A 14,896-nucleotide genomic window follows, 5' to 3' on the forward strand; every position below is an offset into this window, starting at 1 on the left:
CTGTTCTTTTTTTCTATCCTGCCACTGCCCCAGTGCAACCTGTGCTTCGCCATACAATGGGAGAGTTATGGTGTAGAGATGTAGTGAAACAAGCCTCGATTGAACGTTCCCTGGCGACACGATGAACCGATGAAACGGCAGAGGACACGTGCGGCGGTCCTGGCTTCCTGTGAGAAGCAGCAGTTTCTGTAGCCGCGGGGGAAGCCGGTGAACAGGAAGTTACCTCACAATGACAAGCCAATCAGGAATTTGACGAGCCGATCGAGGCCATAGCTCTTCCCTTCTACGGCTGTGTTGTTTCTATCCTTCGACTGAGTGCATGTCAACTGAATGTCCAGTATCTTCTTTGCTGTAGTATTAGGGCCATGCCACTCTTCAATGGGTTTTGTGCATTTCTTACCTTCTTTCTTTTCTAGTATTCTATGAAGGAGACAAGAGACTAAAATGATATATATATGACTAGAAAAATGTCATTTAAGAATGAACGTTTACTTTTATGGCAATGTTTAATGAAATATTAATTCTTAATGTATGTTCCAGTAAAACAGCTTTCTCTTATGTGTAGAGACTTAAGGCAGGGATGCAAGTATTATATTTGGTCTTTAAAAGAATATCTTGTTGAAATTCTAGATGATGTAGAGTGATGCAATTCAATAAAACTATCAAACTGATAACGGTGGCTTTGATTCACATTTGTTTCACACTGAAAGCATCTGTGATTTAATTTCACGGTGGAGCTTCCGTCCTAACTCCTAACTTCTCTGGTGTGTCAGCTTCAGGAAAGCGGCGAAATGAAGTATATTTACCCCACGCATCATGCACGCTAAGTACTCCCAAGAGCTTGCTGCTCCACTGGGGAACAACGGCGACACCACGGAGACACAGAGAAAGGAGGCACGGGAGAACCAGAGCCTCTTTTGTTCACAACGATCAACCCAATTTTAAAGTTCCTCGGATTAGCTTTGACTAAAAAGTGTGGGAGTTGTTGAGAGAGTGCGAGAGAAAACAGCGATAACTGGTGATTGTTTTTGTGTGTTGTTTTCGGAAATCCATAGTCATTGTGCAAGTAGACATATATTGTCAGAAGAACATTACACAAAAGGTTTCATACAAAAATTGTTTTATTTAATTATTTCTTCTTCTTAACTGTTGGAATACTTGGATATTTGATTTTAAAAAGTCAGCGTATAAGTTCTGTCTCTCTGTGTTCTACAGTAAATACCAGCAAGCCTTTGACATTTGCCCAGTCAGGCCTCCTTCGGCTCATATTCTAGTGGGAACTGGCTTAGGGCCTCATGTTTGGCACACATAATAATAGCCCTCAAGTTTTAATTTCATATTGGCACAACGTTCCCGTTGGTTTAACGTGACACTGTTCATAATTAAACACCGTTAAAGTCTAATACATTCTTCAAGAATAACGGCACAAAAGAAAAGAAACTGCCAGCCTGCCATCAGTTTGAGCTCCTTATCTTCATAGATCACATGCTGTATGCAAAATGAATGTGATGGTCGATCAACAACAATATAAACAAAGGATTTCAATCAGATCATCTCAGTATGGCGAGAGGAAGACGCTGCTCCTGCTCATTTGCAACTAGGAACCATGAACCCAAATGAATGCGCCGTACCTCGGGGCTGAAGGAGGGAGGGTTTTTACTGGGTTTAGCTCTCCGGGGGAGAGGAAAGGATTGGTGATGTGGTCACCACGTCTCCATGTAAACCCTTGGATCGGTGCGACCAGGGGCAGCGCTCAGATCTTCCCGAGGACCTGCATGACGGCGATGGTGGTGCTCTGGCCGAAGATGAAAGCTCCACAGAGTAGGGTCACCACCCCCCACACGGTGAGGAGGACTCTGGAGAGGAGCAAGTACAAGACAAATGATTACATCACAACAAGCAAATGTTTTTGTGTGCGCATCAGAGAGCAGAGTAAACGTGAAACCATGTGGAGATGGAGATGCCATGAGATAAATAAACTGAAGCTATTCAGTTTGTTAAATAAAAGTACAAGGTACCTGCTATTAAAATGACTTCTGTTGTGATCTGGCGTTTAAATAGAAAATAAAACCAAACTAACTTGACCTTCAAGGGGGGCGGAGGTGCTGTTCCAGGAGGCTTCACCTCTTTTCATGTGGTTGATGGTGATTGACACATTTGGAGCAGATTCAGAACATAATGACAAAGTATGCGGTGGACCAGCCGCACAGGCGGACGTCACCTTCTCACTAAATGTCACCCTTTCCGGAGGTGTCACCCAGAGCGAACCGATTAAACGCCATCTCAAGTGTCTCTTATTCCACTACCTCCACCCTCTGTGTCCCAATAAATCGTTCCAATACAATAACATTTCAATTATTGAGGTTTGCTCCCACCTGGTTTTACAGGACACCGGCTCAGACTGCATGGCGAACATCAAACAGAGTCCTGTCCAAACACATCGCAGGGTTTCAGGGCTGGGACGCTGCAACGCGCGGGCGAACACGACTGTGTAACCAGAGCGCTACCTGGGAAGATGAAGATGAAAAAGGCGCTGATCCCCCCGATGACGCTGATGACCTTGCTGATATCCGGCACGTACGTGGCGATGAGGAGCGTCGCCGTTATCCACATGACCGTCAGCGCGTAGCGGCTGCGGCTCTCAAACGCCGCTGTCGCCGCGCCGACCTGCCGCCGCCGCCAGCTCAGCAAGGGGTCCTGGATCACCGATCTGGTGCGGCAAGGCAGCGCGTGTGTTTGAGCAGTTCTGTGTTTGACCGTATTCAGCCGCTTCCACAGCAAACGTCACATTAACTTCCTGTGGGCATTTCAGAAGACTTTGGATCATTTGCTTAACATGAAATCACCGAGGCCGTGTGGCTGACCTGCCCAGCAGCAGGATGATGGGGTAGATGGTGATGATGGAGATTCCAAACAGCAGCCTGGCAACGAGCATCAGGACGTCGTCGCCGGTGTACGACATCAGAATGTCGGCCTTCACGTCCTTTCCAAATGTCAGGTACCCGTATGCCCCTGCATCGGAGAAAGGCGGAGCCTGGATTCCAACACAAGCCTGCCAACAGTCTCCCACTGACGTAGATGTATACGTCCACCACGTTGGTTTAGTATGATTAGCTCTAAATCCAGCATCCTGCTGGGGGAACAGACTTGTCTCTCGTCTAAGACAGGTGTATTAAAACGGTGGAAAGGCGTGTGGAGGGTGAGTGGCAGCTTGGCTGACCTGTGAGGGAGTAGATGACCAGACAAAAGATCATGGAGACCACGGAGATGAAAACCCAGTGGGAGAGACGCTGGTTCTCCATGCTGCTGTAGATGGCGACGGACGCCTCGTGGCACTGGAACACACACACACGGACGAGGCGATTAAAGGCGATATCCACCGTTGTTGTGTTTGGTTGAAGTTAAGCTCTACGAACAATATGAATATAAAATTAGGAATCTGCAGGCAGTGGGACAAGATTTGGGTATCAGGTCGAAGCGCAGGTTCGACATCCAAAAAGAAGAAAATTAATTCTCCACACGTTTACAATAGAGTGGCGCGTGATTTTTAGACATAACATTGTGTCAGGGTGGGTGCTGGTGCAGGCTGAAGGCAGGACTCAAACGCAGGATCTTCCAGTTTTCCAAAGGTGCTCTTAATTCACCAACATACATCCAAAGGACCGTGCACCAACGACGGGTAGACATAGACATGACGCGACAAGGGACAACAGGCACACGGGGCTTAAATCCACTAGGGAGGTGCAGGTGATTGGACACAGGTGGAAAAAATCAGGCAATCACAGGACAAGGCAGGAAGTGAAGCTAACCCAGGGACACGAAACTACAAAATAAAACAGGAAGCAGAGCCAAACCGTGACACATTGTAAGAACTAATTGAAAACTATTTGGAATAACCAACTTAAATAGATACTTATTGCGACTGATTCCTGTCCATGGAGATCATGTTCTTGCTGATAACAGAGTTCAAATTAACAGAGATTGCATTGACTTGCATTATGATGCACAAAAAATTATATTGGACGTATTACGTGTTCAAATTTGGCCAGAGAACAAATCCAGATGTTGGAAGGAGATGTTTCAACAGCAAAAGAAAACGGATATTAAAGCAGGAATTCTGAACCGCTAGACGCTCTAAAATTACGCCTTTTTTAATTTTTAATATATTTGAAATATATATATATATATATATATATAAGAATAAATATATTCTTTTAAATATATTCAAAACTACTCATGTTTTCATTTCATACATTAAAAACGTCTTTGAAAATGATTTGTATTGTGTGTGTTTTAATAAAATACATTTGTTTGCTGTTGCGTCTCACTGTAGCAAATTGGACAGTGGCCATTGACCTGCACATGAGGCAGAAGTCTCTGTCCCGGTAATTCCTAACCCCCAAAAGGCTGAATTGGCATGACGGGTTCTGGGATTTGGTTGGATTAAACTGAGACTAGATACAGTGCCACAAAGGGATAAAACAGAGACTGGCTGTCGGTCGCACAGATTGTGAGGCCCCTCCAACAGGTTTTACTCATCTGTTTGGAGCTCACCGTCCAGTGTGAGGACCAAATGTCTTATCATCCGCGCTCTCTGTGCCGGTGTGTGATGAACTGAGATGAAATGGGGAATTAAAGGAAGGCCGCGGGCTCCGAGCGGCGCAACGGGGTAAGTTTAACAATCGCAGAGGTCACCGTGGAGAGTCTTGTCCCCACTTGATCCCGGCTGCAGTCGCCATGCTTTAAATCCGGCTTCCACTGTCCTGCTTCTCACCCCCCACTCATCTCAGGATCCCATCAACTCCCTTTTCAACCCTTTGCAATGCAATCAGTCACCCGAAGGCAGCATGTCTCGGTGTGTGTTTGTGTGATGGGACATGCATCAATCCCTTTGTGTTCTCTCCTCCTTTTATTAGATACTTCCAGTATCCATCAGGGGTTACCGTGGTAACTTGGGACATGGGTTTGTCTCGCTTTAGATTGACAGAGCGGTGGCTTATGGCGTATCCTACCACTCTATCAAATCTAAAAAAGCTCACTCTGGGACGTCGTGCTGGGCCCCAGCCTGCTGACCTTTACTACGCTTCAACACAATCTCCGGGGAAAGTCCAGCGACCCGAAAAACTCAATGTCACTTCAATATCTGCCATTTGTCCAGCTTCTCTCTCAAACTGCCGTAAGCCAGTACAAATGTAACTATGTTGGCGGTGCTGCAATCACTGAAACGTCACATTAAAAATTGAAAGAAAGCAACAGCGGGGCATCTTTCTAGAATGGGATTCAGTGTAACTGTAGAATACGTCAAAGACTTTTCAGTCAACACGTCTCAATGCATGGAAGCCTCATTCCTGTCGGCCATATAACGAAGAAATGAGTTAATATCTCCAGATGCTGCCATAGTATCTCAAAATAATGAATCCATAATTCAAAACTTCTGAAGGTCATTTTGCAAGTCTTGTTGTCTTTGGCTCACTTTAGCTTAGCTTAGCATTAGGACTGGAATGGGGTGAAGCCGTTACCCTCGAGTAGCAAAGGGAGCGTTTGTTAAGCTCACGGCTTATTTCTAGTTTGTTTACTCGTTGGAGCTTCACTGTGCTCGTGTGTTTTTAAGCCATAAGCTGCAGCCACTTTGAAACTGTTATGAAGTCTGTCTGAAGAATTATGCTTTTGTTTCTATACAAGAGCACTTTTTCTTTTTTTTTACTCCTTTATTTACAATGGTGTATTTGCCAACAGGACAGTTCTAACAGACCCCCCCCACAATGCTGCACATCCACTGCTAAAAGTGTTTTCTGTCATTAAAAAATCCTTAAAGTTAAATGGTTATAAAGATTAAATCACTTTACTAGAATCACATGCATGGATTTGAGTTTTTGCAGCCTTCTATCAAACTTACCTTAGCAAACTATCAAATGTTAACCAGGATTTACATGACTGCATTTCCAATGTGATGAACTCACCTGGAAACCGAAGCAGATGGTTGGTATGACGCTGAACATGGAGGACCAGGAGCTGATCCTACACACATGATGACATGATGAGAGACAAGTCTAATTTTTTCTGGAGTTCATGAATGCCACAAGATGAAGGAGCGACGAGCCGCCCATTCATAATGCTGTGGCATTTAGAAAAACTTCAACACAGAGTTCACCCCTCCATCACAGGCATGCGTGGCTGACAACCGCAGCCATCTCCGCCTGTCGTGTACATCCCGTACCGTCACAATCATATTGCACCAACCAACTGGGCCAGCACAGGTGTTTTACCTTCTATTACTACTTTTAACTTTTATTCCCTTATTTTAAAAACCAACCCATAGCATTATATTATATTGTATTTTACTTTATTCCTCTTGCACTATGTTGTCTTATCTGTCTTGTTGTCCATTGTCTAACTGTCTGCAACCGCCAAGTCAAATTCCAATGTATGTCTGACCTATTTTCTGATTCTGTCTCCTCTTTTTATTCATAATCACTCCCCACCAACTTCTCACCACATCCCTCTTTTCCTTACCTATTCTGCCTCTTCTTCACTTCCTGTTCCATCTTAATCTTCCGCCCCAACCATCACTCCCCCCCATCCAAATTGCACATTATAGTGTTACGGAAACAAAAGTAAGACGGGCGGGGCTGTAAATATCATTTTGCATGCAGTGCCCTGTAGTGGGATTGTCAATTCCAAATGTAGTCCTGAAGAATTTTTTTTATTGGCTACAAAATGTTACTCAGGTCTCCCGCGTTCATGCCCTGGTACCCTGACGTTACTCAGGTCACGCTTAGAAATGTATCTTCTCCATACCCTGGTACCCTGGTGTCGCCCAGCAACCACAAAGTCTCAGAGCTTTGTTCACTTGGTGCATCCACCCACCGACCCACACACGCACAAACAACACACACACTCTTACCTCTTTTATTAAACAACGTAAATAGCATCCTCAAATCATTTCTCTTATTTACACGAGTCCAGCCATGTGTGTACCCCGTCTGTGTGTGTTTAATTCATTCTGACTTCACGAGCCATTCGTGACCAGGGGAGAAAATGGATAGTTCTTGAATACCATCATTTGTCTCCACACACACACACACACACACACACACACACAAACACATACATACCCACTGGTGTAGAGAGGCGAGATGTGGACCACAACAGAGGGCGTGGTGTGGTATTTGATGATGATGGCAATGGTCAGGTAGGTGGCAGCCAGGGTGCCAAGACCACTGTGAGAGAACAAAGACCAAGCAGACAGAGATCAGACAAACAGCGAGACACTTAACGTTAGCTCAAGGTGCGGCGGATGGAAACCAAGCCTCATGGGCTCAGTACCATTTACCCATTCACAGGCGACACTGCGTACAAGGCACATGTGCTGATATACACAATGACGGACGTTGGGACAACAAGCAGTAATGTGTCGGTGCACAGCCTGGAGTCCACCTCTCTGTCACTGCAGCGAGGTGGGTAGTTGGAGCACAGGAAAGATCTTCACGGGAGGCCGATGCTAACATTTCAATACGAGCATCCGTGCACAGGTCAGGTGGATCGGCGGCGTATTATTCTGAATAAAAGGCCGGCTATTGTATTTTTGTCCTTCTTGGGGGGGAGGAATCCCTCCTCTGTTGCTCTCCCTCGTGCTTCGTAGTTTTGTCCCACTGTTAAGAGGGCTTCTTATCGGGTAACAAGGGGAGGGTTTCTGGGATAGAGGATGCTGTGCGTGTACAAACTTTGAATCCCTCGGAGGCAAACTTGGGGTTTTGGACAATGACAAATAAGTTGAATTAAAAAAATTAAGTCAATTTCTGCCAGGTTGATTTAGGTGTCAGTTGAGCTTGTAAAATATACATGTAATATATGCATCATCGATTGATTCCTTCCTGTTTTGTGGGATACTGAGCATTAGCTTTTGAGTTCAATTGCTATGCATCAAAGTGTTGGAGATCCAATGGTGGAGCTCCATAAAAGGCTACGGGTCACCAAAGTTATTAGATAACGCCCCGGTGACCATGAACACCACATCCGAGGCACATCAGGCCCTATTTTGATCTGGACCACAGGGTTAGATAATACATTACACATACATGAATCAGTATAATACGCTCATGAATAAACAACACATGTGATTAAATGAAATGACCAACACTTGGCTGCGGACATGTGACGCCTCACCTGATGTACTTTTGGATGCTGATCTCTCTGGGGATGGACAGCGGCAGGATGAGAAGGAGGCAGAGCAGCACCAGCCCAAAGTGCTGGTTTGTGTAGAAGTGGTGCGGCATCTCCGACGCCGGCATATCCGTTATCAGCTGGTACAGCGAGCCGCACACTGACGGAGGAAAAAGTCATGAAAAAAGCAGTGATGTGGACAGACAGACAAAGACCTCCCCCCCGCCCCCCCCCCCCCCCCTCGATTCAGAGAGACTTGTCCATTAAGAGGAGGAGACAACAGCCAACCGTGGTCGCAGGAATATTCCTCCTCTCAGACACAAGGGAGAGGGAAGACATGGTGATTGACAGATGTTTCATGTAGTGGTTCATGCAAGTCATTTCAGAAATGAGCTCAAAGCGTAAACTCACGCTTGTCCAGCTGGTCGTCCACTATCACTAGAAAGGCCACGGAGATCATGAAGAGGTTGAAGACGAAGCAGATCTCACACAGCTGTCCGATGGCTGGCCCGCACAGCTCCTTCACCACCGCCTGGTAGGTGCACTGGCCACTGATGGACGAGGCGTAGCCCAGGATGATCAGGCCACTGACCAGGAACACCAGGGAGACCTGAGGGGATGAGGGAAGGCCGAGCAGAGATACAGACAACTTATTTATTCCTCCAAAAGACAGGCAAGAGCTCATTTGCCCCACGGTCCAAATGAGACATTGACTCGTCGAAAAAAAGGGAGTGAAGTACCTTAAAGACGGACACTATATTCTATGTGATGAAATTACTACTATTGAGAAAAATGAGAACATGAGAGCAGCACGTTTTTCCTCAGAGGTGATAGTCTGCCACCAGATAGGACACGGTATCGAATCACTTCATGTTTTTGTTGAAAAGAAGTGAGTAAGATACATGCCAAACTGGACGTGGTGCAGAGGAAAAAAATGTGTAGCTCATTCCACATTTGAAAATGGTGTCTTTTGTCCAGTAAAAAACGGCGAGCTTGTTGTGGCATTTCCACAGCATCACATTAACAATACACAAAAATAAGCCTGACACTGTTTTTTTTTAAAATTGATTTACAGTCTGACTTGGTCCAGTCCCTTCATGTTATTTCACTAATACAACTCCTGCCTGTGGGAATGAGTGCAAATTGTTGTCTTTAAAGAAGACTAAAATGCAAACATAGCTATTGGGAATTAATCTAATGAATGAAACGTGTTACTAAAGAACCAATAAGAGGGACAGGAAGCATTTGAAAGGCCTCCCTTTGGGTATGTCAAGTGGAAAAGCCCCTTTTTCTGAGATGTCAGAGAAAAACAAAGGAGGCGGAGGGATACAGAGACAGGGAGCTACAAAACTCCAGTGAGGGATGTTAAAATTAAAGTAAAAAGTTTATCCCAGAAACAGTAAGAAACCCACCGGCATGACCTAAACAGAGAGACAGGAAGTCCACGTCTCTAACATACACCGCAAATATGGTGTCTAGAGAGGCTGAAGGGAACAGGAGGAAGAGAACAGCAAGCACCGACATAAATTAGAATATGACCTGTTAAAAAGGTAAGTGAAGAGGAGAAGAACACTTTGGATTCTGGTGACCTCATTTAGCACCAACTCCACTCAACAGAATTTCTCTTTTGGATTTTTGGAGATTATAGGATAAAAGCTCTTACACATAATGAGCAAAACGGCTACGTTTAATGGAGCCATTGATTAAATACGTATATTAGAAGTACTAATCTTTGCATCCCAGATCAAGACGGGATTAATGGAGGCGTCTCAAGAGACATTGTATGACCCTGTTATCAATTATTTAGTTTAGTCTAGTTAATCTACAGGTTATTTGTATTAGTCTTCACTAAACTTAATAGTTTTGAATCGCCAAATGAATGGAGGCAGCAGGAGAATAAAGCAATGATTTCAATATTCAGTTTACCGAAAAATACAAGATTAATGCTTGGCTTGCTTCTCAGATTGAGTTTTCCTGTTTGTCTCAGCCAAACTCTAACAGAGTGTCTCTAATCCACATGAGAAATGGGATCTGTTTGAAGTCCAAGGACGTTTTAGACATGACTCTGCTTACCGGCATGAATTTAAAAAAATGTTATGCCCGATGGGTTTTGGTTTAGTGAAGAATTTTTATGCTGAACATAATACATCTTAGAGTCAATGTTCAATATTGGAAAGGCGCGAAAAACATAAGGGCAACAGAAAATAAGTTATGCGGCAAAGATTAAGTGACTTTAAAAAGGTGTTGTGACATGGCCATCCGGTCAGGTGTCAGCACCTCCTTAAATGATCTCAGTGGTCCTCATCAGTCCTTAGAAAGGACCCAGCTCCCCTCCGACAAACGTCTAATCCAAGATCTTTTTTTATAAAGAAATCAACTTTTAAATCAGATCTCTCAGAAATCTAGCATTGAAGGTAATAAAGTGCCCACCAGCTCCACGGTGACCGCGCTGCGGACCCCCCCGGCTCTCTCGAAGGCCCACGGAAAGTTGAGGAGCCCGGCGCCGAGGGCGGATTTCAGCATGATGAAAACGGCCCCCACGGAGCCGAGGCGGCGCCCGGCGCCCGCGTCCACGCGTGGCTTGGCCGAGGCGGAGGCCAGCAGGCTGATGCTCTCTCGGGCTAACTCCTCCATGCTTCGACCGGCCGCAGACTCACGCTGGGACACACTGACGCACATGCGCGCCCATGAGCCTACATGCGTACATCCGCGCACGCGCGCACACGCACATGCACACACACACAGGCTCGGCTTTCGATCTCACTGCTCGGCGCAGACCGGGAGGTCGGGGGGGGGGGGGGGGGGTTGAGGTATTGCGCCACAGTTTGAGACACTTAAAACATCACTGCACAAACAGGACGGCACATAATATGCAAAATGATACCCAACAATATTAAATAATTAAAGGTTAAAAGTTTTTAGTGTCATTGTTATACAACGAAATTGCGTTTGGTAGCCGGAAGTCAGCCGCTAAGCAGCATAAACAATGTAAAAGATGAAGGTACACAAAAATAAGAATAACATAAGTGAAACTAACTAACTAAATAGAAAATTATACAAAAGAAATAGAAAAAGTTACTGAAGTATAAAAGTAGAAATAAAAATAAGATTATATGTGCATGCAAGAAGTCTATATTAGAAAATGGGTCGTCTGGCCTGGTTTTGCTTAATTAAACACATTCATCATTCCAGGCTTTGAATTTAGCAAAACCCTCAAACTATTTCACACCATGTGTGGGCGGGGCAAAGTGTCTGCGTGGAAATGAGTGTGTGTTAAGCTGCCTGGCTCAATGTCAAATCTGTTGATGTCAGCATGTGAAGGGGAAGGAAATGTGGGGAATGGGATGGTTGGGATAAAACTGGGTGTGCACCAGAGTAAAGTCAGATAAAAGAACAATCAGGAAGGTTGTTCACACATGGCATGACAGATAAGATCAGCAATTGGTGCCTTTTCGTGGTGTTGAAACCAATCTGATTAGTCTGTGATCAATACTTAAATCCTGTTCAAGATGGGGTTTGTTGGCTTTTTAGATGTCATGCACAGAATTGATTTCAAGGCACAAAAGGCAGAAACACATTTTAGGTCCCAGAAAGCCACATTCAGCAATGTTGCTTTATTTAACTGTGAAATCCAGGATGGTAAGTTAAATTGAATGAAAAGGTGGGGAAAAAAGCAATGCAAATCAATCAATGTGCTGCTGTGCAGTCAAAGGGCAGCAGACTGAAGGTTGAAAGAAACGACCAAGGGACATAGAGACAAACACCCATACCTACGGGACATTTAGAGCCCCCAGAGACAGACAACACAGTAACCTCTTCCTCTTCTTCCAAACATTAGCATGTTAGCGTAGCGACATTAGCATTTTGCCCTAAGCCTCGCAGTGAGCGGACCTTCACAGGGCTGTGAGAGTGTGATATGAATTCGAATCCTTGGCATATAAAGTGGTTACAAGTCAAATGGCGAGAGTGCCGGTGAAGTCACTAGTCATTTGTCTGAAGCCGCCTGATTCCGGACTCGGGCCGGAGTCCAGTCCAACTCTTCCGCTCCTTTTTTCAAAAGACTCTAAACAGCCAGCCAATTATTTGAATCTGAAGAGGTGTTGTGGGGGGCGGCCTTTCATGCCCATATACACCGTAATGGATAAAGTGGACGAGGAGAGGAACGGATGGGCCTGATAGGAAGTTCTGGCATCTGGGAACCGCGGAGGGAAAGCGGGGCATGTGACCTCCACTCACCACCAGCTTTCCCCAAATCTCGTTAGCGCAGCTAGCCGGCTCCAGGGTAATTTCCCAGTTTCCCAAGGCTCAGAGGGAGATTAGCACTCCGGTGGGGCCGTCATCCAAGAGGACGGGTGACAGATTCACAGGCTGATCCGGCCCATTAGGCCCGGATAAGGAGCCAAAGCTCAGACCCCCGAGCGCACCGACACACATCACCTATGATGAAATCAACCTGCATCACTGAATTTCGCCCACGACCGACGCTAAAAGCACTAGAAGCACTAGTCGAATGGAAATCATCCATTCAATCTATGATTGCTCCACAGAAAGTTATAGAATTATTTCTTCACCAAAGACAAGCGTTTGCAGAATGGAAAGGAATCAACACGTCACAAGATTAACTGTGTGGTGACTGTGGTCAAATGATTTGTCAGCTTCCATCGTACTGCAATAAATTGGAAGGAATAATTGAAAACATGTTGCTGATGCTGTTGCTGACTTTTGTGAACTGTAACACAATATCCCCATATATCCCTATATATATATATGGGGATATTGTGTTACAGTATATAAAGTATATATATCTATGAAAAAAAATATTAAAATCAGTTTCTCTGGGTCTGTTTTATTATAAACTACTAATAAAATTTCCACCAAAATTGAGATTTAGAGCATTCATTTGCCAAAAATCACAGCTGGACAAAAATATGCAGCAATGAATAGACCAATGAAGACAAGTTCATACTCATAGACACAGACAATTCAGAAATCAATACTTGCTGCAATACCATTGATTTACAATCCCAGCTTTTGTTCCTGTGGGAATGCTCTTCACCCGTCTTTCTAAGTGCTGTTGGGTGACTTCATTCCACCCCTGGGGCAAAAGAAACATCAACTGGCTTTGTTTTGATGCCTTAAGACTGATCCATCTTCCTCCTGGTCACATTCCGGAGGTTGATTAGCTTGAACTTCAGCGAGTTGTCTTGACTACGTCTACATGCCTAAATGCATTGAGTTGCAGCCATGTGATGAAGTGATGACTGATCAGCAATGTGTGTTAACAAGCAATTGCACATTGTATATCATAGCATGTAGACATACATATAACTACTATATAATATGGTATCTATATATGCAAATATACATACATATACATTTTTAAAATGTTTAAAATTCTTTACAAATGGGTGTTGCTATGCCCTTCACTGATGCTATACTGCTTTTTTCTAACTGCATGATGAGAAAATTGTGATCCTTTCAGGCCATGAAGGTGGTGTAAATTTGGTGTATAATTACAATAACATGCTCTTCTAATTTAATGATGTATTTGACTATTTTTTTCATTAATTTATTTTTTTAATGTAATGCTTTTAGTCCCACATTTTATTTTTATTTTTGGAAAACTACTCATTAAAATAAATGCAGTGTTTAATGGCAAATGAATTCAACCAGGATCAAGTTTCAGAATGAAGCTAAAAACAACCCATGATGACTCACTGATTTAATGTTCAAAACTTTAGCAAGACTTTATTTTCCCCAATGGGCATTTTGACAGAACAGTTTTTTTGCATCATGCACGCAAGTAGAGCCATCAAACAATTATTTGCTTCACATTTTTTGAATGTGGACAGCCCGAGAAGGGGGGGGGGAAACCCACAGGGGAACACCCAGATGGCGGGTGGGACTGTGGAGCCAAAGATTATTGATTTTTTCTCTCATTGGCTTTTGAGTTTTTGAGGTCTTATATTTTTCTTTTCTTTTTTTTTCTGGCAGAGTGACGCCCGGATGGTCAAGTGGCAGGTGGTATGTACCAAAGTCATGATTGGCATCTCCCAGCCTCCTCATTCAGTATATTTCTCTACCTGTAATACAGTGTTTTTTTCTCCACTTTATTGAAGAATTTGCATCTGGAGAGTAGCACAACGCAGCGTCTTAGGAATGTATCTTTTTAATTTCATCCATTTCCTTCTTTGGCAAAATGCAAGACTCATATACCCTGAACCTGGTCATTAGGCCGATGTTCGGCCACTTTGACGATTCGATGATTACAACGTGTGAACGTAGTGCGACATTTTCATCAAACTGTCCCAGGAAAATGGATTCTCCGTGTAATTTCTCAACGTATACAGCACGATAAACAAACTATAGAGGGGGACATGTGTCTAAGTACTAAAGGCTAATATAGCATCTCTTATATTATGTCTATGATATTGTAATAAGATATGTTATATAATGTTAGAAATATGAAGTATAATGCTATATTTTTTATATTAGTTCAATGATTTTATGTTATATATTAGAAATAAGACGTATGATGCTATATTTATGATTATTATTATTTATGTTGGACAATATTAGAAATATTAAGGAATTATGCTATGTTGGTACAGTTAATTTCATATTAGAACTATTAAGTATTGTGCTATGTTTGATATTAGTCTATGATACTATGTTATATGAAATTAGAAATATGAAGCATAATCCCATGTCTGCTATATTAGTTCTACTATAT

The 14,896-nt window shown here is 43.7% G+C and overlaps 1 protein-coding gene across 1 annotated transcript; it reads right to left on the reverse strand.

Moving 5' to 3' along the window:
- Positions 1-1,139: 1,139 nt before the first annotated feature.
- Positions 1,140-10,835, reverse strand: slc38a8a (solute carrier family 38 member 8a). Its single transcript, XM_037450457.2, has 10 exons — positions 10,594-10,835; positions 8,575-8,773; positions 8,167-8,323; positions 7,116-7,220; positions 5,961-6,018; positions 3,221-3,335; positions 2,865-3,012; positions 2,508-2,710; positions 2,376-2,427; positions 1,140-1,856 (listed from the first exon to the last, which is right to left on the reverse strand). Exons 1-10 carry the CDS (start codon positions 10,795-10,797, stop codon positions 1,754-1,756), a joined length of 1,344 nt encoding a protein of 447 aa, XP_037306354.1. The 5' UTR covers positions 10,798-10,835; the 3' UTR covers positions 1,140-1,753.
- Between the last annotated feature and the right edge of the window lie 4,061 nt (positions 10,836-14,896).

This window comes from Pungitius pungitius, chromosome 6 (assembly GCF_949316345.1).
Source record: "Pungitius pungitius chromosome 6, fPunPun2.1, whole genome shotgun sequence".
NCBI lineage: Eukaryota > Metazoa > Chordata > Actinopteri > Perciformes > Gasterosteidae > Pungitius > Pungitius pungitius.

Bases quoted from the DNA above. Each gene is read 5' to 3' on its own strand.
- slc38a8a (XM_037450457.2), bottom strand. From the start codon at position 10,797: ATGGAGGAGTTAGCCCGAGAGAGCATCAGCCTGCTGGCCTCCGCCTCG. The intron at 8,774-10,593 runs GTGGGCACTTTA...TCATCCCCTCAG, and splicing joins GCGCGGTCACCGTGGAGCTG to GTCTCCCTGGTGTTCCTGGT. The intron at 1,857-2,375 runs GTGGGAGCAAAC...GCTCCTCTCCAG, and splicing joins CCGGTGTCCTGTAAAACCAG to AGTCCTCCTCACCGTGTGGG.